Genomic DNA, 22,686 nt, shown 5'->3' with positions numbered 1-22,686 from the left:
CCACCATGGAAAAAGAGCAAATCATTAATTTACAGCATTTACAGCATTACAGTGTTGTGATGTAATCAGAGATATGAAATCACTTGTTAAATATCTGTTACCCATTTTATCAGGTAAATCCAACTTTTGGTTTGATTAAGGATCATCAATAAAGGTCATTGATTTTACATTTAACTTGAGTTATCATGGCCACTTCCCCCTGAGTCAGCAAGCATACTACCTTTTAAAAAAAACAAAAAAAACCCCAGCTTCATTCAAAATGTCAAAATACCATTCAAATTGAAGAACTGCGGTGCTACAAAGCCATCCGAGCCTGCAAACGCAATTCTACATGCTTGGTACAGATCCCCGCAAAAGTCACACCACTAATACTTTTCATTTCAATGTTTTTCAATTGAAATGTGAATCATGACACAGGAATCATATATAATATAATAATATATAATATTTATGATTTCAATTTTTAAAAAATGACAATATCCGTCAAAGTAATCACAATAAGATATTTTTACAAAATTTTCCAGCCATTTTTTATGTCATTATTTGTAGGTGCTTTGTGTACAACAAACAGTCTTTTGGGAGTTGGAGCTAATAACTGTTGGACAATGGTTATATGGACAGATATAGATAGAATGCTGAACATAGCTCAGACAAGAGGAGTAGATGGTGTGAAAATGTGAAGTTACCAAGCAGACCGGTCACAGCTGTTGCTGTCTGCATCAACATGACGCATAAGGAGGAGCACATCAGGCTATTAATCATCAGCATTGTGTTTCAAGCATAGGAAGTTGTGTTGGTTAGAGCGACATAATAGTTTTAGGCAGTAATGGAGAAATATGATGTGTTTCTAATAAAATCGTGAAAATATGATTACAGTTTCTGTGTCTAGTAATGCATTACCACACATTATTAACCCCCTGGTTATTTTTTAGCTTTATTTTGAAATGGAATAACTGATGCCTGACAGCTAACTGCTGCGCCATTGTCAGTTAATACTTTCCACTCAGAGGCGTTATAATCCATGTTTGGGAGACGTTATCCTTGAAATCCATAAAGATATTGAACACATTTGGGGATTTTCAATCGATTTTCTGGCCTAGCTTACTGCGCTGTCGGCCACTTAGAGCTGTTGGAGGAAGTGGGAGCAAGGGACCATGGGTAATGGAGTTTCATTACTTAGTCATCTTTTCAGTATCAAAAATACTTAAATAATCCCTACAAAGTTGCCCCCCCCCCCAAAAAAAATACATGAATAAATGAATATAACATATGTAAATGCAAATAATCAAAGGAAAAATTTAACTTGAATGTGAAGTTTAATAGTTGTCATGACAGAATAGTGCTGCAGTTATTTTGGTGAATGTAATGCAACAGTAGTGTAATCAGTGACCTATTATTTTCAGAAGAAAGTAAACAGTTATATCTAATATTACATTTTGGAAGTAACTTGCCTGACAGTGGTAGGGACAGAGGGTGTGTGTGTGTGTGTGTGTGTGTGTGTGTGTGTGTGTGTGACTGGGGAAAGGGAAAAGCCATGATCTTACAAGTACGGTGCTTACAATCAGCCTCTTTTGTTCAATAATGTCTTAAAATACACTTTAATAATGACTTCAGGAATCATCCTATACTGACAGGAACCCTGCATACAATCTAGAGGTACTTCCAGATAGTAGCAGTTTGTCATGTCAACATGCACATCCAGCATATATCAAATAGTACCTGAGGGTGCCTATCACCTTTTTCATTTTCCATTTTTTACACATTGACTTGCGGTGGGTGACTCAGTCGTCATCTATTTCCGTCCTGCTGTGTCAATTAGGTGGCTTATTCTAATTCAGTTTGACAGCTACTGGCTACGCGTTGGAGAGCAGATTAAAGACATGAGAGGTTGGTCCCACAAGCTGTTTTTTTCCTGTTTGTTTGTAATCACTTCTTCCACTGATCAATTCACCTCAGAGGAAGCTGAATTGACCATCCGCTATGTGCATGACAGATGTAGCTACAGCCACATTAGAGATGTCTTGATATTTTTATCGGTAAAGCTTTTTGCTGATCCTATAGGCATGTCCTCTCATTAGTGAGGAAATGACCTGTTACTTGGTGTGGAGTGTCAAAATTGTCTCTTATAATTCCCACACTGATAAGTAATTAGTCCAACCCAGGGATGCTCCATAGCATTTTAAAAGATGTAAAAAACGTATAGACGTATGACTCCTGAATCTAGTGTCTGCACACACAGAGTGTTATTGTCATCGCGTTTGCCTTCGAAAATACATCTTTACTATAAAGAATGATTGTAGATTAAAGGAGCTAAATGCAAAATTCAGCCTCATTAGATTTCGGGAAAATTTAATTTTTCTATGTAAAGAACTAGTGGCGTAATGATGGGTGGAGTAGAGCGTGGCGTCACTCATCCTGTGTGTGTGTGTAGTTCTCCAGCCTGGTTTCATGCCGAGACAGCACTGCGTTCATGTTAGTGCATGTGAATCTCCTCCTCCTCCCTCCCTTCGGAACAGTTGGCCCCTCCTCCCTATAGAAAAGGCCTCAGCTAGCTAGGAGCAGCGGCGCCTATTTTGAAAGCGAGATGGTTGAGAGCAGAATGAAAGGTCAACTGAAGACGACCTTCTGGATTTACCTCAGAAGAATCCATGTTCATTGGCCAAAGAGGCATCTGATAAAGAGAGATAAGACCAGAGTAAATCTTGGCCTTGAATTTCCAAGGTGGGAAATCTGAGATCTCAAAGGACTCTAATTTGACTTGGCGTCAGCTCTTGGACAAGTAAGTAACTTGATGAATAAATAATATTACATTTCTGTTTAAATTGGTGTGACATTAACGTTCAGCACGTCGCATCGCATGTATATTCAGTTAAATTTAAGGATATTAGTATTGGCTAATGACTAGGACTTGAGCTGTCTTTTTCACATTAGGGGTTCATTGCAGGCTGCTACAGGGCTGTCTACAGCAGCTTTTAGACACACACTACCATTGTAGGTTGTGGGTAAAGTAATATTTTGTTGGAAGATAGTGTCAGCTCAGTAAGCCATGCTGACCCAGCTAATGTGTGCAATTAACATTGTGAAGTAGCAACAATTACTGTGTGGTATCCCATTGCATCTCCACATATTTTTGCTGTCGTGCGCTTGCGGCCTATCCAAAACGTCCAACCGATATTATCCAAGGTTTTGTATGACTAACATTTTAAGCTAGTTAATACTGAGCTACAAGCAATTAGCTAGTGTTTACAAGAAAGCTAGTAGAAAGCTTGCGACGACACTGTCAACAAACAGAAGCTAAGAGAGGCAAGTGTACACCGTTTGATGTTAATGGTGACATGTACAAATAGTCGTCGAACTAGTAATTTATTAAAACATCAATTAAATTCACATCAAATAAAACGGTCCGATATAGCCTCGTTAGTGCGGTGAATGCGCATGACTTTGCTGGCTGCATCAGAGGTGACTGAGAACATACAAGTAGAGGAGGGCGGGGCTGATGGAGAGCAATGGGAAGCCAAGGAGGAAGGGGAGGTGTGGCTCCCGCGTCAGTGTATTTTTGTGTGCATGTTGTCCACAACTACACACACCTGGGGGTGAAATTATTTTGTATATTGCTCCCTTTTAAAGTTCTCAGCTGATGTTTGGTAAAAAGAAACGAAATAACTTCTTAAATTTCTGTCCAAATTCACACTTTATGATTGAGATAATTCTTCCATTTTAAGGTGTACAAGTTGTGTAAATCTATCATTATCCTGTACGCGTTTGATTACTCTGAGCTTTGACCTTCTCATTATATGACTTGGCCATGCTCTGTAGTAAGATAATGTTGGGTAAACAAACTACTTATTATCTTTGTCTAACTTGGAAATAAAACAGACTCTAGATTGATGAAATTACCCCGAATGCTTTTTCTTCCCATCTTGAAAGATCTGACAACTTACACGACATAGGCCTGTCTGTTTTTCCTCTATTATGTCATTGTTATTTAGAGTGAAGGCAACCACTGCGTATATTTCAGTTTCTTATTCTCCTCAACTAAAATTATATAGTATATGTTGTGTGTCAGCAGAGCCAAATGAAATAAAGTGGGGTTTTTTTCCCCCCTCCTCGCCTCAAGGGATGACTGTTTTGTGTGAGTCGGCTGTTTTCAATAGCTGTTTTTAAACAGGAGTTCAAAGGGCCAGCGGAGATGAGAACAGCAACACACACATAAGCCCCTTTATCTATAGGCTGCAAAATTGGATGAGGAACTGTGTAAATGTTAAATGAATACTTCGTAAATGTTACGTGGTCAAGCGGTCAGATCCTTCCTACTAGGTCCAAGAAGGAAAAAAAAAGACAATTTGGCCAGCCCAGCGTCTGAAGCACCTGGTGGGCTCCCTGAGGAGGGAGATAGGCCCTGTTTTTGCATGACTGACAAGCATTGACAAGTTCAAAGGGAAGGAAAGACTGAAATGCCAACTTGATAACAGCAGAAATTATGCACTAGTACTTTTTTTCCCCTTCTCCGACAAGAACCAGTGGTAGTAGTTAAGGATTTAGTGTTGAGTTACTATACGAGGCTGATGTAACATTCTTGACAGATCATTATTTTGCTATGCGGGGACAATAACAGTGCTAGAGAAAGGATCATGTGGGCGACCTATTCGCTGTTGCTGTCCATACAAGTGCAAATCAGGCGAGGCCTCCTCTTCTGTTTGCCTGTGTCTCCATAACAACTCCTTTGTTCTTAATGCTTTTGAAAACCTATTGACTATGATAAAAAGGCAACTTAAAAATTCAAAATGAACCACACAACAAATACAAGTGGAAAACTAAACCTCGTAGCTATTTTTCTCAAGAAAGACATACTAATGAAGTGAGAATTAGCCTGAATCATTTCAAATTCATTGAATGATTATATATCTTCCAATTAAATTTTCATTTGTGTTAAAGTTACAAGATAGTGTGAATAGCTGTGAATACACTAGAACAGAAGGGTTATGTGCTGAAGGTGGTCAGGTGGGTCTGAAATATATTCAGAGTGTTGAAAAGAAGGAAAGAGCATGTGTGAGCAATGATGGTGTAAAAGACAGTAACCCTACAGTCTCTATCAATGCCTTGGACGTAGATGAACCTAAAATGTCCTGCACAACAACTTACCTTCATTGAAACTGGCTAATAATAGTATTAAATAGAATTAAATGATGCTGTCAGCTTATTATTGTGTATAAATGTTTTCATCTGTAACCAACTCATATATTAGTTACAGCTGCAAAAGCATTCAACTGAAATAAATGGTGGTTTAAAAACCAGGAAATCTTTGCTCTGCTTGAGCAGTGTTGTTCTACCAATCAAGGCAGATGACCGCCCATCCTGAGTTACGAATTTGGACAGTAACAAAATCCTCCTATAACTAACATTAGTGAATATTTTCCCACTTACTTTTAAAATAACTTCAAACCTCACTGAATTTATATTTAGTAAAAGCCGAAATGAAGGTATGTTTCTTTACTTGTTTATGACACAGTAAAATTCTGCAAAACTACTGTAGTTCTAACTTTTCTCATGAACCAAATCACTGACATCATGGAACACTTTGGTTAACTGATGGGGTGTTGTTTCACCTCCATTCAGTGACCCTCCCTGAAACTGTTAGAACCCCCCCGGAGGCCCGACTCACCGTTTGAAATCTTCTCGTCTAAATAATTGACCAGATTATTCTCCATGGACACGATGAGGCTGCTCTTTTATTGATATGTTAATCACATGTGTTTATCATATGTGCATTTTCTTTCAAAATAAAAATGTCACTATCACATGGTTCTTGTCAGAGGAATACAACTCCCCAGTTAGTAAAAGATTGTTAAGAAGAAAATATATTGCATTTAATACCATTTATATAATTTCATTAGTCTTTTATAGCACCCAGCAGGTGACGAGGAGAACAGTCCTCCTAGCTCCTGTCCGAGTACACGTACTCCACAATATGCGTCACTGTTAACCACCCTAATAAGTGCCTACATAAACACCTGGGCAGCTATTGGCCATGCAGCCCACCTCTCAGCCTACTCATCAGCACAGGGGCTACTAATTGGATGTGGCAGGGAATTGCTGCGCACTTGCCTCGCAGCGACTTGTACCCTATAACCATACACAAATCGATCTGACATGTGGTATTAGATTAAATTACCAAGCAGCGCAGTGACAGAGAAAAATATTTGCTCTGCCCCCACCACTCCGTCTCATACGCACTCTCCAGGACCCGCTGAAGAGCAGCCAGATATTCAGCCAGGCAACGGGAGATGCTGCTCCATTCAGACTATCTGTTAAATCTGGGATTCAGACCTTCCTGCTGCTCCTCCTTATAGATGGCTGTAACGATCCAAATAAATGTCTTATAACTTATCATGCGGAAGCCAATTATGACACACTCTACTCATATATTTCCCTGATTACAATTTAATGGTGCAGTTTACAAGTCATGTAGGTGTCCAATGCTATGAAATTCTCTCTATAATAATCTCAGAAAATGTCATATGCAGTAGTACGTGATTATTATTAGTTGTATCAGTTATATTTACATTTTGAGGAATTGGAACAAAAGATTTTCTCCATTCGAAACGCAATTTTAGTTGAGTACAGTTTCTAGGGTTACTACGATTTGTAATTGTTACTCTTACTTCCTTTCAGAACAAAGGTATAAGACATTCTTCCTTCATGTAAATCACAGAAAAAGAAGTAAAAGAAATACAAATATTGAAAATAGATATAAAACCACAAGGGAAATGCTCAATTGTTTTTCATAAATGTCCATGTAATATTATTAAGAAATTTTTGTAAATTTGAAAACAAGATCCACTCTCAGGATGCTAAAAACAAAGACTGCTTTATGATTCTTTATGATTAAGCTCATTGATCATTCTGGGCTTTGGAGAAGTGCAGTCAAGAATGCGTGTAGAGTGTGGGTATGCTTGAAGTACATGGGCATGTTTCCTGGGGGGAGGGTTACGATTGCTGTAACCACAGTCAAACATGCACTCTGGCTGCCATGCCAACACGCCTAACTCTTTGGCATTGCAGTCTTTGAGCATGTTTTATACCCAGCAGGCCTGGTTTTGAGACCAGGGTGGGGCGACTACCCCTTGACTCAGCAACAATGGGGATATGTTGCAATTCTTAGGTATGACAACTAAAACAATTCATGTAAATTTGATCAAAGTTTCAAGTGAAACATATGCATATAAGAAAAAGAAGTTCTTGGACGAAGATAAAATGTGTCAGGAGACGGCATTATAAACGAAGAATTGTAGGGTTGCAGTGAGTGAACATAATTTTTTGTTAGTGACCCCATCAAATAAATTCACAATGTTTTCTATTTTTGATTGATTTTGCAATCCCACTGCCCTAACGACATCTACTTCACATTGTGTAGGACAGTGGTCAAAGAGCAGGATAACGTTATCCAGCACAGCTCACTTGTGCATTGTTCATAGTTTTGAACATCTTTCTTTCTTAGTTACACGTATATTATGGAAACCCACCAGGTCATATTTCCATAATACAAATGTTTCTACAAACACAGGGATAAAGTTTAATTGCACAACAAATAGAATTGTAACTTGCTCACTAACTTTTTGTGCAAAATGAGTGAGCAAGAGTTTCATCAAGTTAATTTGTAAGTGGTGTTGGTTGGGCAGAAAGCACATGATATGTTAGACTGTAATAGACAGTGAAATGGATGTGTTTTATCTCAATGAGTGTTTTATTCACAAGATCAGAGGAAGACTTGTTTCTGTCCCTGAGGTAAAGGAGAGAACTTTAAAAGCAATGCCAGCTGCCATTTGAACATATTAACCTTTCATTTGTTCTCTGTGGCAGTGCAGATAAAAGAGGAGCTTGCTTTGCTGAAATAGAGGTGGAATTGTTCCATTTATGTCTGGCCAGTCGAGTTCTTTGTTTTTTCCGCTCAGAGACAAGAAAGCAAGAGCTCCTTGTTGTCTCGGTCGATGTTAACAAGGTTAGTCCAGTCACCTCTGCCCAGCCCTGAGAGAAAGCTCGACTACACCAGAATTAAACGCCAAAATGCTACTTAGTCTCAGTCAGTGCAGATTGGATTCATATTTATTGAAGTAGATTTGGATATTACATTGAGACCAAACAAAATGATCATAGTCAACATCCAAGCACAACCTTAGCAAGATCTTATTAAACACGAGACAATGATTACAAAGTCATTTCCTTTTTTCCATCTCACCATGACTCGGATATTCAAAGCCTCATCATTCCCTGGAGGCAGCTTCCACCATCAAGAGAGAATCATAAATTAGTTTGGCAATTTGGTTGTTGCTTCTGAGATCTTCATTTTTGTGTAAAGAACTTCCTTAAACTTTCCATTCCTGCAGCACATCTATTCAGCATCTGTCTGAAATGCTAATTCTTTAAGCTGCAACTCCCGATGGCCCAGGCTGCTCTGATTGGTCAGCTTTCACAGGCTTGAGCAGCTCTTGGCCAGTTCCACATCCACCACAAACTGCATTTAACCTGAAAACCTGACTGAGACTTATCAGCATGTGTGTCTCTATCCAGCAGGCCACATATCTTATAGCATCCCTGGTCTGTCACAGCAGCAACGTTAGCTACGCAACATGCTCAGGGCAAGTTCAACCAATTTACCTACAAAATAAATGGTAAAGTTCTTGTAGCTTTAGTGATCCAAACAAACTAAATCAGCTGGTTCTGGCCATTCAGGAACAGTCATTGCCATACACCAGAATAACTCCCTTTTATTGTACTTTGCAGATGTGTTGCAAGTACCTAAAAGCTATAATACAAAAAAAAAAAGGGGGGGGGGAATCCCAACTTCCCCTTTGGAACAATTTCTCAAATTTTCTCAAAGTCTGTATATTGCGATATTCTATTGCAGAGGAAAAAATGAGTTAAAATGATTTTAAACTGAGATAACCTTTCCTATTTATTGTCATTTTATTTTAATGTAGCTGCATGAGCAACATATCGAAACACATTGAAAAATTGCAGCGTGCGTTATTCTTGTGTCCCTGAACACATGCCGTCTGGTGTAGTGGCTGTTCTGTGAACATCTACTCGAGCTGAGGAACAGAAGTTTTATTGTATTTACAATCATTTACAAAGTATTTATTATTTGGGGAAAAAAAGTTGATACTAAGAGATGGACAATTGCTATTGTATCGGGAAGAAAAATGTCACGGTAAGCTGCTGTTTTAATAGTTTTTGCAACTCCTAATTTTAATTGTTTGGAAAGTCTGAAAATCAAATCAGTGATGAGAGAGATGATATCTAGGGTCTTTTCGGTAGTTCTGTACAATGGAGCAGTAAATGCCTCTTCTCTATTTTTAAGCATAGTCATTATACTGGAAACATGAAAGTGCAGACATCCAGGACACAGGACCTGTCCTGCTGCTGCTAGGGAGCAGTGGTCTTATGCCTGGCTTGTGGTTTGTCACGTGAGGAGCTACATGTGTCTGTGACTGTTCATATAGCGTTGATTTGTGTGTTTGTTAAAGGGAGACTTCAATGTAGATATATTGTGGACACAGTTGTGTCACTGTTTCCTGTGGTGCAGCTGTATACACACAGTGCTGCTATAATGAGTGACATTCTGCACCTATGGACTCCTTTCAGCTGCTCATGCACACAGAGCAAAATATTTGTATGGCCTTTGTGATAGGATGGCTTGAGACACATGGTCTTGCCAGGTCTGACTGTGGCCTATGTGAACCTCCGGAAGGCCAGTAGAAGCTGTCCCAGTTACCTTTTAGATGATAAAATAGAAGTGTTCAAGCAGTTTGGCATTTGTTCAGGTATTCACATGCAAGATAAGACTGATATTGTGGTATTGTTGTATATTTCAACTGTAAAATAAACAGGGTAGAAGTTTTTTTTGCCCTCCTAGAGAAATAAATCAGCAGCAAAGTCACAGTTCATTTGATCACAACAACAGCTCTGAAACTAAAAAAGAAAAACGCCCCATCCATAAACTCAAACGCAGTTTGAAAATAGACAAACTATATCGAACTTCCAATATAATTCCATATTTGCAGATGCAGCAAAAATACAGCTGAATGCGCTATTCAGTAGATCCTTCAGTTTCAGGATGTACCAACATTAAGAAAATGAATTTGATTAAGATACTATTATTACCATGTAGTTTGGTCAAAGATGAGACATACTGTATAGCATGGAAGTGTGTACAAACAATGTAATTTAGTGCAGAGCATATGCTTGAAATCACAGTACAACGCTGGTGGGAATCACTCTGTATACAAACATTCAGCTCTGTGGCCAAGCAAAACCTATGTGGTTCTAAGAGCTGGTCTGTGCACGTGCTTCAGTGTCATAAATCGTTCAGAGCATTGAGACTGAATAATAGATGCTTACAACTTAAACTGGCAAATTGGTCCTTGTTGGCTGACCTGCCTGTTCTTTAGTGACCTTCATCATCTTTTGGATGATAACTCAAATGTGAGCTTTTAGTTGTTCGATCGCTATGACAATGTAGGATAGTAGGGGGCCGCATGTAACGTCTTTATTACTGTAGAATCAATCGATTGACAAAACGAAAGAATGATTTGAGCCAATGATCTGAATTGCACACTAATGCCTGGAGTGTAAGCGCGCCCTCTGTTTTAATAAATTAAAAGTGGATTTGATGTGGTAGTTCCACTTCCTGTATCCTGGTGAATATCCCAGTCATGTTGCCTCTTGTGTAGTTGTATCTAGATGGGAGGCTCAGTGTGTTTCTACCTGCACAATAAGTAATGGTCATTGTGTGATGTGAAGCTGAATAGACCTCTAGACTCCACATTCTCCCCACAGCAACCTTCTCCCGACAGCAACCTGCTGTCTCTGCAATGTTGTTATAGTCTTCATGGAAGAGCTGTAACATAGCCAGATCAGATTAGACCTGGAGACACACGCACGCACGCACGCACGTGCGCACACACAGACTCTTGATTTTACAGCAATTTATAAAGCCCCATTCCCATTGGCCAAAACCCCCACAAACGTCTGGCTTTTTCTGCTCTGGGAACAGTTCTAATCAGCATTCAGATGACCCTGCAGTAGACAGGAGTATTAGGCGTAACACAAACCTCGGGTGAAAGCGGCCGACCTCTTGGGGCCTCCAATGCTGGACAAACAAATGACGATGGACCAGAGCTGTGCTATCGACAGTATACATGGATGAATGAAAGCTGGACGACTTTCTTCTCTAGATATTCTCATGTTTGATTATGCTGCTGGGCCTCCCACAATCAGCCAGTACTTGGAGCAAAGCTAGACATTTTTTGGACTCTGACATAATTCCAAATGGGCTCTGGAATACATGAGTGACACATTATATACTTGGAAAAACATAGACTGTAGCCACACACTCCAGCTTGCAGCTGAAAGTTTGGTGCTGTATGTAAATGTTTCCTATGAGCGTGCTGCTACTCACTGTATTTTTTCAGGATTACCTGTTGTGTGCTACCTGCTTTCAACACATCCCGTAATCAGACATCATCCTCAACCCACCTGGCTGGACAAACGCATCCTTTTAAGACTTTAGGGGTTTGTAGGCTTTGAATAAATTGAAATTTATCTAACAACTAATATTGTTTCTTCTCTTCATTGTACTGCTCTTGATTTCTTTTTGAAAAAGCGTCAAAACAAAAAGCATCAGAACAACTTTAAATGGGTTCTGTGTTAAAAAAAACCTCTTGTCTGCAGATCATAGTTTTAATTGCCAAAACTCGTGTCATGATTTCTTGATTTTCTGTAATGTAATACTACAGCAGCAGCAGTGTTCTGCTCTGTTTTATTTGTTTTTGTTTTTTGCTGCTGCATTTTGCTTTCCATCATCAATACAGATATGGAGACACCATAGAAATGGTCACGTTTCTTTAAGCCACACACCCACACAGACACATACACACACAGCTCTCCCCCTTGCCAGCTTGTGTAGATCATCTGCTTATTCATGCCAGCCCTAACTCAATCACTGTCTTCCACCAGAACCATAACAAATGACTGCAGGGGAAATTACAGTCATTTGTCTCCATCTACCCACATTGTGTTGGCCCTCTTTTACTCTCTTTTAGACCAGGACACCTGTACCATCCTCATCCTTTGTCTCATCCTCCTTCTCCACCTAATTTAGCTCTTTCTCTGTCCCCTTGTGACATCTGTTGATCGTAGTAAGATGACAATCTTCACAGATCACAGCTAAGTATCCACAGTTAATCTTGAGCATCGGAGGTGCGACTGTACGTATACTATCTTTTGATTGATGACCTGTCAAGTGTAAAGCAGGTCACCTCCATTGCAACAGTTGTGGAGTGGCTCGTGAACTGTGGCTGTTATTAAGGCAGACGGGGGTTGGGGGTTTAATTGCAGCTCTTCTTGTCTTCCCATCTTCTCACACAGAATTATCACTTTCCCTTGGAGTGTCTTGTCATAGTTGAAGATTTGTCTGGAGCCCTGTTCAGACCTGGAATCAACATGTGTCTTTAACAAAACAACCACAAAGGGACAAGCCCAAGACAATCAGTTCAAACCAGATATTGTATTAGGATTTAATGCCACATTAGGGATTACAACTAATTGGGATAGTTGACAGAAATAGACAAAAAAATAAGTTTTCCTGAACCTAATGTTGCTAAGCAAAGGAGTGAGCCATCTGACTTTCTTTCCATCTTTGCTGAGGTGCACATGTGCTACTACAAGGTGACAAGTTATAGTAGGATAATAGCAGCATCCCACATCCTCCCCTTCAACATTACAAACAAGGATTTCATGCTAAACAGAATGTTGACCTTGCTTGGCATGGGAGCATGGCGATAAGGAAGTAACATTTGAAGGAGAGGCACACTTGAAATATGAACTAAGAAAGGTTCACATACATGTAACTCAATGTTTTTTATGTTATGGCGGGCAATTTTGGAGTAAGATTGTGTTATCTTTTCTTATCAAGTTCAACATCAATAATGGGGAGGCGAGAGAACACAATGAACTCTGGTCAAACTCAGAATATCCAATTGGCAAAGTAGAAATTATTCAGATAGCTCTTACAAGTAGGTTTGATATAAGTCACCATAGCAGTGTTTACGGATTTAGGTCATGCTCATTAGTACAGGAGATTGTGAAGTCAGATGATACTTAACAGTTTACGTAAACGTCTCTGTTATGCAGCTAGTTTTTGCATAACTCATGTTTTAGTCTTTCTAGCTAGATAATGCTGCTAACTGTCAGTATGATAACTGACCAACGTCAGTTGAATTATTCATATGCCGCAGTCTGACTCAGGAATAAAGCAGATATTTTAGGACCAAACATTTGTGTGTGTGTGTGTGTGTGTACTGTTTGGACTGCTACGCTCGTTGTAACCCCCTAATCAATGACAATGAAGTTTAGTTTATTGTCATACTGTGAACTCTCTTTCGTGGGAAGTGGGTTCTTTCTAAGAAGGAACTTCTAAGCTGCATGAATGTACTATTCATATGTAATGAATTTAACAAACAATCATATAAATAAAATATGTACACATGCTGTCATAGTGTCTGGACTCTTTTTTTTTAAACGTTACCATATTTAAAGCATGCTGGAACAACCTTTAGATTATTCACTGATCAGTTATCCAACATATAAGGTAGCAGCTTAATAAGGGTCTGTCACAAATACATGTAATAAAACTGCACTTGTTGCTGCACTTTCTGTGTCCTCCTCAACAGCTGCTCTTCAGAGCTTATCTGTTTATTGTCCCAGCAGCAGGGGTGATTTGGTGTTTCTCCAGTTAACCTGTTTTTGGTCTATGAGAAGGAAGGTGAAGCACATAGAGAACCCTACAGTACCATAGCACCCATTATGAAATGAATAAGAGTGTAGAACAAAATTGTCGAAATTAAAAATACATTTGATAATATCCCAACACTACTATTTCACTGTGGAAACACTGTAAGCATATATAGCCTTTAACTTATCTTCTTGTTTGCATGCACCAGACGGAGGTTATCAAGGGGCCATGTGGCAGTGTGGGGATGACGTTCCGACATGTCCCAGCCAGTGAAGGGGATGCAGTCCACGTCAGCATCGAGACAGTCACGCCCAACTCTCCAGCAGCCTTGGCAGACCTGCAGCGGGGAGATCGCCTCATCGCCATCGGAGGTCTGGGATGTCTGAGATCAGCAGAATATTATAATCAAAAATTTTGCTGTTTCTTCATCAATATGCTCTAAAAGCAGTGATTTTAATCAGGTTTTGAATATTTGTAAATACAATACTCTAAAGTTTGCAACAATTTGTTGTGTTATCTGTGTTGACAGGTGTCAAAGTGACATCATCCGTCCAAGTGCCCAAACTGTTAAAGCAGGCTGGTGACAGGGTGGTGGTGCTCTATGAGAGACCAGTTCGTCATCAAACTCCTCCCTTGGGAAGCCTAGGAACTCTTCAGGAGGGGATTGGGCCACTTGAAGATGCAGGTTTTATTTCCCAGCCAGGGGGATATGAAGAAGACCCGGCACCCATCACCACCCTGTCTGACATATCTGACAGCAAAGATATGGATTCTGAGTTTGAGGAGTTGATTGTGGACTCAAAACCCAGCCAGTCTAGTGGACCTAACAGCAGTACCACATATACCAGTGACACTAAAGAGGATTTCTTACTTGCAGTGAACCAAAGCCCCAAAAGGACTGTGGCCAATTTGGCCTCTAAACCCCTTGGGACAATATCGCCCATCCTCAACCGCAAGTTAAACTTAGTGGGTCTCCAGTCACCTCTAAAGCCCCAACCCAAAGAATCACCAAAGCCCTCACCGCACAAGACAAGTAGTGATATAGGGGAAGGTATGCAACGTCCAAGTGTTCCGCCCCCACCACCCCCTTCTCGTCCCCCAGTGCCGCCTCGACCTCAGATAAGGTTGACATCAGCCTCCTCTGAAACTAGTCTTTGGGAAGGTGTTGATTATGTCACAACTACTAATGCTACTACCCCTACTGTGACTGCCACCATCAGCACTTCTGAAAAATCTCCTGAGAAAGCTGTTGTGATTGGAGCCACAGAGGACAAGTCTGGCACTGAAAAGACATGTGTCAAACAGACAGAGGCAAAGCCACCCACCAGACCAGCAGAGTCCAGTGAAGAGTTGCCAGTCCCTTCCTCAGTGGCCAGCAGCAATAAGGCTGACCAGGCAAAGGACAAAGCTTCAGAGAGTTCCAGCAGCACACGGGACAGTCTAGAGGACCACTACCTCTGGGAATCCCCAGAAACCATGTTTCGTAACCAGACAGCACGCTGGCCTAAAGCCTCTGTTGTGTTTGAGGTGGAGAGCAACCATAAGTACCTTAATGTGGCCCTGTGGTGCAAAGATCCCTTTAAGCTGGGCAGTTTGTTGTGCCTGGGTCATGTCAGTCTCCAGCTTGAGCATGTAGCCTTGGAATGTATGGCCACATCCTCAGCGGAGTACCAGAGCACCTTTAGGCTTGGGCCTCCAGAACCCAGAGCTAACGTCAGCCGCACTGCGCTACGCAGCCTAAGCACCCACAAAGGCTTCAATGAGAAGCTCTGTCATGGAGATGTTTCTCTGAACTTCTGTTACTTAGCTGAGGGCGAGTTAGAATATCCAGGAGGAATGGCAGAAAGGGAGCGGGAGGGGAGTCTCCATGATGAGGATCTAAGAGAAAGGGAGAAGGACCATATCACAACAGCACCACGGGATGACTTGGCATATGGCACCATGCAGCTGGTGGAGGTTCGTCATAACTTCCAAGATACTCAGTTCCAGAACCCCACCTGGTGTGAATACTGCAAGAAGAAAGTTTGGACAAAGGCAGCCTCTCAATGTATGATTTGTACTTATGTTTGCCACAAGAAATGCCAGGACAAGTGCCTCACTGAAAATCCCTTCTGTGTGGCAGCAACAGAGCGTCGTGAAGCTGACCCTGAAGCCAAATCCACCATCAATCGGGCCACCACTGGCTTAACACGGCATATCATAAACACCAGCTCTCGCTTGCTTAACCTCCGGCAGGTGCCCAAGACCCGGCTGGTTGAGCAGGTGGCTGATGTTGTGCCTGGAGTTGTGGACCCTTCACCCAAGCATACTCCCAACACATCAGACAATGAGAGCAGTGATACTGAGACCTATACCAGTGGCGCCAGCCCCTCAAAGCAGCCTGCTGGCAGTGGTGGCAGCAGTAAACTTGTTCGCAAAGAAGGTGGGTTGGATGATAGTGTGTTCATTGCTGTTAAGGAGATAGGCCGTGACCTCTACCGCGGGCTGCCCACAGATGAGCGCTCCCAAAAGCTGGAGTTGATGCTGGACAAGCTGCAGCAGGAAATTGACCAGGAGCTGGAGCATAATAATGCCCTTTTGCTGGAAGAAAGGGAGGCCACAGATTCCCGACGCAAGGCCCTTATTAGTACTGCCCTGTCCAAGTCTGGGGAGAGACTCCAAGCTCTCACCCTGCTTATGATTCACTATCGAGCAGGCATTGAGGACCTGGAGTCAGTGGAGAGCACCTCTCCTTCAGAGCAGCAGGGCTTTAAGGCCAAAGGAGAAGGCTTGGAGGAGGATAACCTGATGGGTCCTGAGGTCTATGACAGTGACATATGCAGCCCGGTGGAGGTGCAACTGTTGGATGACATTACTGAGGAGCAGATCTGTGTGGAGGCACTCCACTAGATAAGACTAGAGCAAAGAAAGAAGAATATTATGTGCTTTGGGCTTGTGCCCCTCAAAAAGATTATGTCCTATGGTTTTGGAGACTGGAGACTTTTCATTGTCTTTTGAAATTTTGGAACATGTCTTGTTCAAGTTTGATAAAAATGTTTGTGAGGAAAAAGAAAGGATGGGTAAAGGAATTTATTTTCCATGAATACATGGTAACCCTGATATTGATATTTTAATTTGCACTATGTGATGCCATTTCCATGCTTCAGGTTGGTAAAGGGAAAATTATGGCTACCTTGATCATCTGGCTTCTAGTGCTGCAGATTTGTCCTACATTCTGTTCCTGTGGCTTCAAAATGTCATTGAAAGCATTTAATGTTTGCTCTGGTCAGAATCATTTTTGATATATGGATTGAAGAAGAGGCTCTCATTCCTGTGGTCTGTCAGCATCATGTTCAGTCTGGAGGAAGAATATAATTGTTCAAAAACTGTTTGCTGTGAGTAACAAGGTCATATAAATGTAACATACTTGACTCTAACAGTGTGAATACTACTAGGAGAAGCAGGTTTAGACATCCACCTCAGTGGAGCGTGTCATTTGTCTAATACCATGCAAAAAGACATACCTTTTTTTTGTTCTGTATTTGAATTTTAGAAAGGACTTTCCCTTCTCCGTTGGACTTCAGCAGCTGCACAATTATTTGCTTCTGTCCTTATTTTATTTATAGAGGTTAGGCCAAACATGTTTGACTATGAAAACCATATTTTCCTTTTCTTGAGAAAAAGGAGCTCATTGTCCTGATATTTGATTTGAATCATTTACAGTTTTTTCATGGAAAAAATGTGAGATAAACATCGAATTGAATTTTTTTGATCTCTGAAGGAATGTTACTCACATTAGCTCTCATGATTTTAAATGTGTGTGTTTGTGTACGAAGAGTATTACTATAACTCATGTAGTCAAGATGTGCACATCGTTTTGCCTTCAACAGCTGTTTCATGCCCATACGAATGTATGTTGAGCCCTTTCTGTTTTTTGTTTTTTTTGTGTTTGTTTGTATTAAACAGCTATTTGGCACCACTTCTCCCTGCAACATATTTGGCATTAATGTACTCTGCCACAGTGATTCCATCCTAACCAGCTGCACCTTCCAAAATGCTATGTGAATTCTTCTCTTTTACACCCTTCAAAAAACACTGGAAAATAAATTTATTTGACATGGAAATATCTTATTCTTGCACATCAAAAGGAAAAATTTACCCCAAAACATCATTACAGATCAACATTTTTTTTGTTGATGTGATTTTCTTTTCATTTGGTCGTCTCGCCAACCACTGCCGCATATTTCCACCACAAATACAATTGAGTTTGACAGAGGAGACTCAGAGGGGATTGAATTTGGTAGCTTTCAAAAAAAATAAAAAGATGGGCAAATATAAAGTCCTATTGTAGTAAATGAGCCAGATCACCTCATAATATTTTCAGTTAAAAGTGATTAAATCCTGAAATAATCTGTCGTTATAGAGTGATCTACTAGCACTGTGCCGTTGCTGTGTATAATTGATCTATACTGCTCGATTACAAAGTATTGTGTTGGTACAAAATTTGAGCGATCTGTTTTTACACTGCTGCAGTAATTTAGTGATAAATGATACATAGATTGTAACAGCAGTTGGCCTTTAATCTGATCCACCTCCTTCACTCAATCTCAAGGCTTTTCTTTTAACTTCTTGCAATTGTCTTATTCTTAGAACAATTAGGTCATGATAGATGAATAACCTGCCAAAAAAGCTACATACGTTTTAATTCAATCCTCTGGGGCGGGTGTGACGTGGTGATAAGGCAAGATGCAAGTAGAAGATAAAATATTCACCCTAAAATATTCAGTAATATATAAACATTATTTTATATTTATTATTTTTATATTATTTTATTATAGTATCAAAATAGAAGCAAAGACATGCGCAACTAAATGATCACCTTTTGGTTATATACTGCTACCAATCAGGCAAGTTGCAGTTCACATGCATGTCTGTTTGGCATATTCATAGTGAGGTTCTTGAAGGAATTAAATTTGTATTTTTTTGGAAAATAAACATCAAAACCATAATCACATTTTCAAGACAGGCCCCAGAATTAGTTTGGTATCTGACCGAATGTGACCCATTGTCACACTATTCCATGGAGTTGAATAATGGGAAAGTTAATTTCCAAAACATTAAGATGTAGTAAATTAATCCTTTGGATAAAAAAATGTCACTATTTTATCCTGTTGTATGTAGTGGTGAAATTTAGTCAGCATATGTATAAAAACCTTTGATCACCAAAATCAAATCAGTTTGTCTTTGAGTGTCAGTGAACAATCCCTCAAATGTTCTTGAAGTATCATGTTAAAGAGAATGCAGCGGACAGGCGGAGAACTCAAAAACATATTGTCACGCTTTCAGCCATGGCACATAGTCGTGCTAGCGTGACTGAAACAGCAGTTGACAAATGAGTGTTGCGAGAGGGTAAAGTTTTCCTTTCATGTGTCTGAATAGACTCTACAGTCCCTTTTCCTCTCTGTTTGATAGATGTGTTGCTCCTGTAGATAATGGCTTACTGGCTGCTACACTTGTCACTCTCTCCCAGTCACTTTATATCCAGATTTTTGTGCAATATTTTTATAGGAAATGAAGCTGATAATCAGGAATGAATCCCTGTGTCTGTGATTCCTCTTATTTTCTCTCTAAAATTGTGTCGTCTGTGTGCCCCTCTGTCCAGTACTTTAACCTGAGGTTTCTGGGGACCAATGAGAACCTGAGAGGAGTTTCAACTGTAAAAACTCCCCTTTTTGGCCTGAGAAGCAATGCTTTTACCGCCGCTGCTGCTACTGCTACTGTTACTATGTGCTCTTCCACAGAACTCTTATTCACATGCTTCTGGCCCCTCAGCCTAAAACTTTAAAACCACAGTAAGAAAAATGACTGTCCGCCACAGCTTTCAGCAGGTCAAGATGTTTTTTTTCCCTTAGTGTGTTTGAAAGGGATGTTGTACACCGTTTTCCAGAAGGCTCATGTGATGAAGCTTTATCGTACATACCCTAAATAAACTTGCTCAATTCAATTCCCATCATTTTGCTGCGTGGTTTCATCATCTCATTCCGTGTGTATGGGGGGGGGGGGGGGGGGGGGCGCATTTTTATACAATGCCAACTGTCATTCAAAGTGCAGCCTTGAGGTCTTAGCATGAGGTGCATGTTGAACCACGGATCGCCATTTGATACATGCAAAAAAGCACAGATGACCTGCTGCAGTATTTTGTCAGACTGTGGATTTAATTGCAAAATTTTGTGTTTTTTTTTAGTGTAGCTCCTTTCATTAAAAAAAAAAAAAATTTCATCAAGCGAGACTCCAAGTTAAGGTTAGAATCAACAACCTGAGCAACAGGGTACCCCCCCCCCCCCCCAAAAAAAAAAAAACAAACCAAGCACACAGCAACACCAAACTCACAAACACACAAAGGCCAAAGGGATGGGTCCCTAGCTTTTTTTTTTCTTGAAAGTTTCAAACAGGAGTTCCACAGTTCTGGAGCCACAACTAGAAAAACATGATCAGCTTTTGTCGTTAATCTTGACTGAGGAACACTTGGTAGATCCTGGTTGTTGTATAAGCTCGTACCTGTCGATGCAGGGCTCTATAAGTTACTGAAAAGACTTTACAATGAATCCTTTTCTATCAATCCTATGGGAAGTCTTTTGAAATAGCTTGAAAGTGATGTGATGTGAGCTTTTATACTGGACCTGGTTGTGGGTATTTTAAATATGCCTTGCTGGGACGAGAGGAGGTGTCATTCCTAATGCCCGGCAAGGATGATATGAGGACTTGAATGATCATTTCTGCAAGTTAGTGTGACACAACAGATCTGAGTTGTGCAATATTCAGCTCATGAATATTGAAGATAATGAAGTTATATTTTTATTGGAAACAATGTGAAGAATCCAAGAAGTATGTTTTGTAGTTCATCTGTGGAGCGTTCAAAATCTCTCAGCACTGCCATCCGCTTTACCTACCTCCTTAAGAATTCTCCTTTCCCGCTTTTCCTTGATTGTTATGTTAAATTATGTTGCTTCAATGTATCTTTTTTTCATTAAAAAAAATATCCTGACAAAAATCACTAGTGATATCTTGGTAATGTCAGCTCTTTTAATGTTAAATTAATCACATTCTGATAACACATGATGCCATCTATCTATTTGAAGAGGTACAGTGTGTGTGTTGAATTCTTTTATTGACGTGTCCGATTGATTGATCGGTGAAATTGAAGGAAGCGTACTGTATATACTTGTCAATCACCATCACATAGATAGCAAGTGTAGTTGAGCCATAGTATGGCATTTGTATAAGAACTTTTAAGTAACTGCTGATAACAAGTGAGTTCCTTAAGGGTTGTCCCATTTAGTAGGGAATGATTTTTTTAACCCCTCTCCCTAGGAACTGTGTTCCAAAGGATAAGAGGTAGGGTTAGGAATTAGAAATCTCTGTAGATATGAGTCCTTATACAGCAAAATCACTGCAAATTGAGGTCAGCCTCATCTTGAGAGTCCGTTAGGGTCCAGAATATGAAGAAGTTTGTGAATCCTTTCTATATGGAATGAAGGGAATGCATTGTGTGAGCATCTGCCAAGTAATTGAAGGCCTGTGTGGAGATGGACAGGCTGATTACAGTTTGTCTGCTCCCACATTTCCCCATCACAGCATCTCCTTCTGCTGTCTTCCTCCCCCAAGCTTAGGCAATCATTGCATTTCTGTAACCAAATTCAAAGGTTTGGCTGTTTGATATTCTGAGAGTACCTTTACGTGTTACTCTTCCACTCACTTCAAAATGTCAGTAACACCAGCAGAGGTCGAAAAGCTGTTGAAAATACATCAAAATGTAATGGTGCCTAAACTCCCATCAGTCTCACTATTTGATTTCTGTGTTGACATTTTTGAGGAGACAACTAATTGTTAGAATGTTCTGCATTTAATAGGGGATATCGTAGACCTTGTCTCTAACAAATATATATCTGACCAATGTTCAGGAATTCAGCCAGTTGCACTCACGTGTTCACATGGACATAGATATGTATGTGTTTAAAAGGACAGATTTAACATGAACAAAACCTATCCATATGATGCAGTGGACTGATGGAAAACAATATTTTTTTGTGTGTGTTAGTTGTGGGTCAGACCAGCAGGTCTTTTACGGTCACATTAATGGATGAACCACTTCCTCTTGTTTCTTTTTTCCAGCTGTGTGTCTTTGTTAAAACAGGATTTGAGGATTTTTCTGGAATCCAATAACAGCAGGTACACAAAACCGATGAAACACGGATTCAGTATCGTAAACATTGGACATTTCACTGACTAGCAGTATGTAATAGTATTTTTGCTTAGGATGAGGAGTAACTTTCCACATACTCAAGTCTTAGAAGGGTTGCCCCTTGATTTGAAGACATAGAAGGCTGTTAACTGAAGGTGATTCACGACACAAAGACATTTTTGTCTCAAAGAGCAAGACACAACTGAAGGAACTACCTGTGTTCAAGTGATCCCTGTAGATTGGTCAGACAGTAAACATCATGGGTTTGAGCAGAATGATCAGGTTTATGAGAAACTTCAGATTTAAAAGGGCCGCAGCTGTGTGTGTGCGTGTGTGTGTGTGTGTGTGTGTGTGTGTGTGTGTGTGTGTGTGTGGAGGGGTGGGGGTGGGGCTAAGTAATTATAGGTCTGGTGTCAGGTGTACAGGGGCTGGGCTACCTGCTGCTTCTTATACTGGCGCTGTCTTCGTCATGTCAGCAGCTCACTTTCTCTGCTCCTGTAGTCAGTCAAGTTCAAGCCAATACTACCAGCACAGTTCTCATTATATTGAATTATGTTATTTCAATTTATGTATTTTTTCATCAGAAAATATCCTAAAAAAATCCCTAGTAATGTCTTGGAAATGTAATGTTAAATTCATCACATTCTGATAATACATGATGCCATAAATCTAT

At 40.2% G+C, this 22,686-nt stretch overlaps 1 protein-coding gene across 1 annotated transcript in view; it reads left to right on the top strand.

The window, feature by feature from the left end:
* The window catches only part of pdzd8 (PDZ domain containing 8), a 47,113-nt gene extending 27,339 nt beyond the window's left edge, over nt 1-19,774 (top strand). The window contains exons 4-5 of the mRNA XM_086180873.1: nt 14,001-14,163; nt 14,322-19,774. Coding sequence (XP_086036999.1) covers nt 14,001-14,163; nt 14,322-16,681 — 2,523 coding nt within the window. The 3' untranslated portion in view covers nt 16,682-19,774. The remainder of the gene's footprint in view (nt 1-14,000; nt 14,164-14,321) is intronic.
* The last annotated feature ends 2,912 nt before the right edge of the window (nt 19,775-22,686 follow it).

Source organism: Aulostomus chinensis, chromosome 16, assembly GCF_037954235.1.
Source record: "Aulostomus chinensis isolate RoL2024-O1b breed Wild chromosome 16, RoL_Achi_v1.0, whole genome shotgun sequence".
Classification (NCBI taxonomy): Eukaryota; Metazoa; Chordata; class Actinopteri; order Syngnathiformes; family Aulostomidae; genus Aulostomus; species Aulostomus chinensis.
The sequence above is the reverse complement of the archived record's forward strand: the minus strand, read 5'-3'. Positions and strand labels throughout refer to the sequence as shown.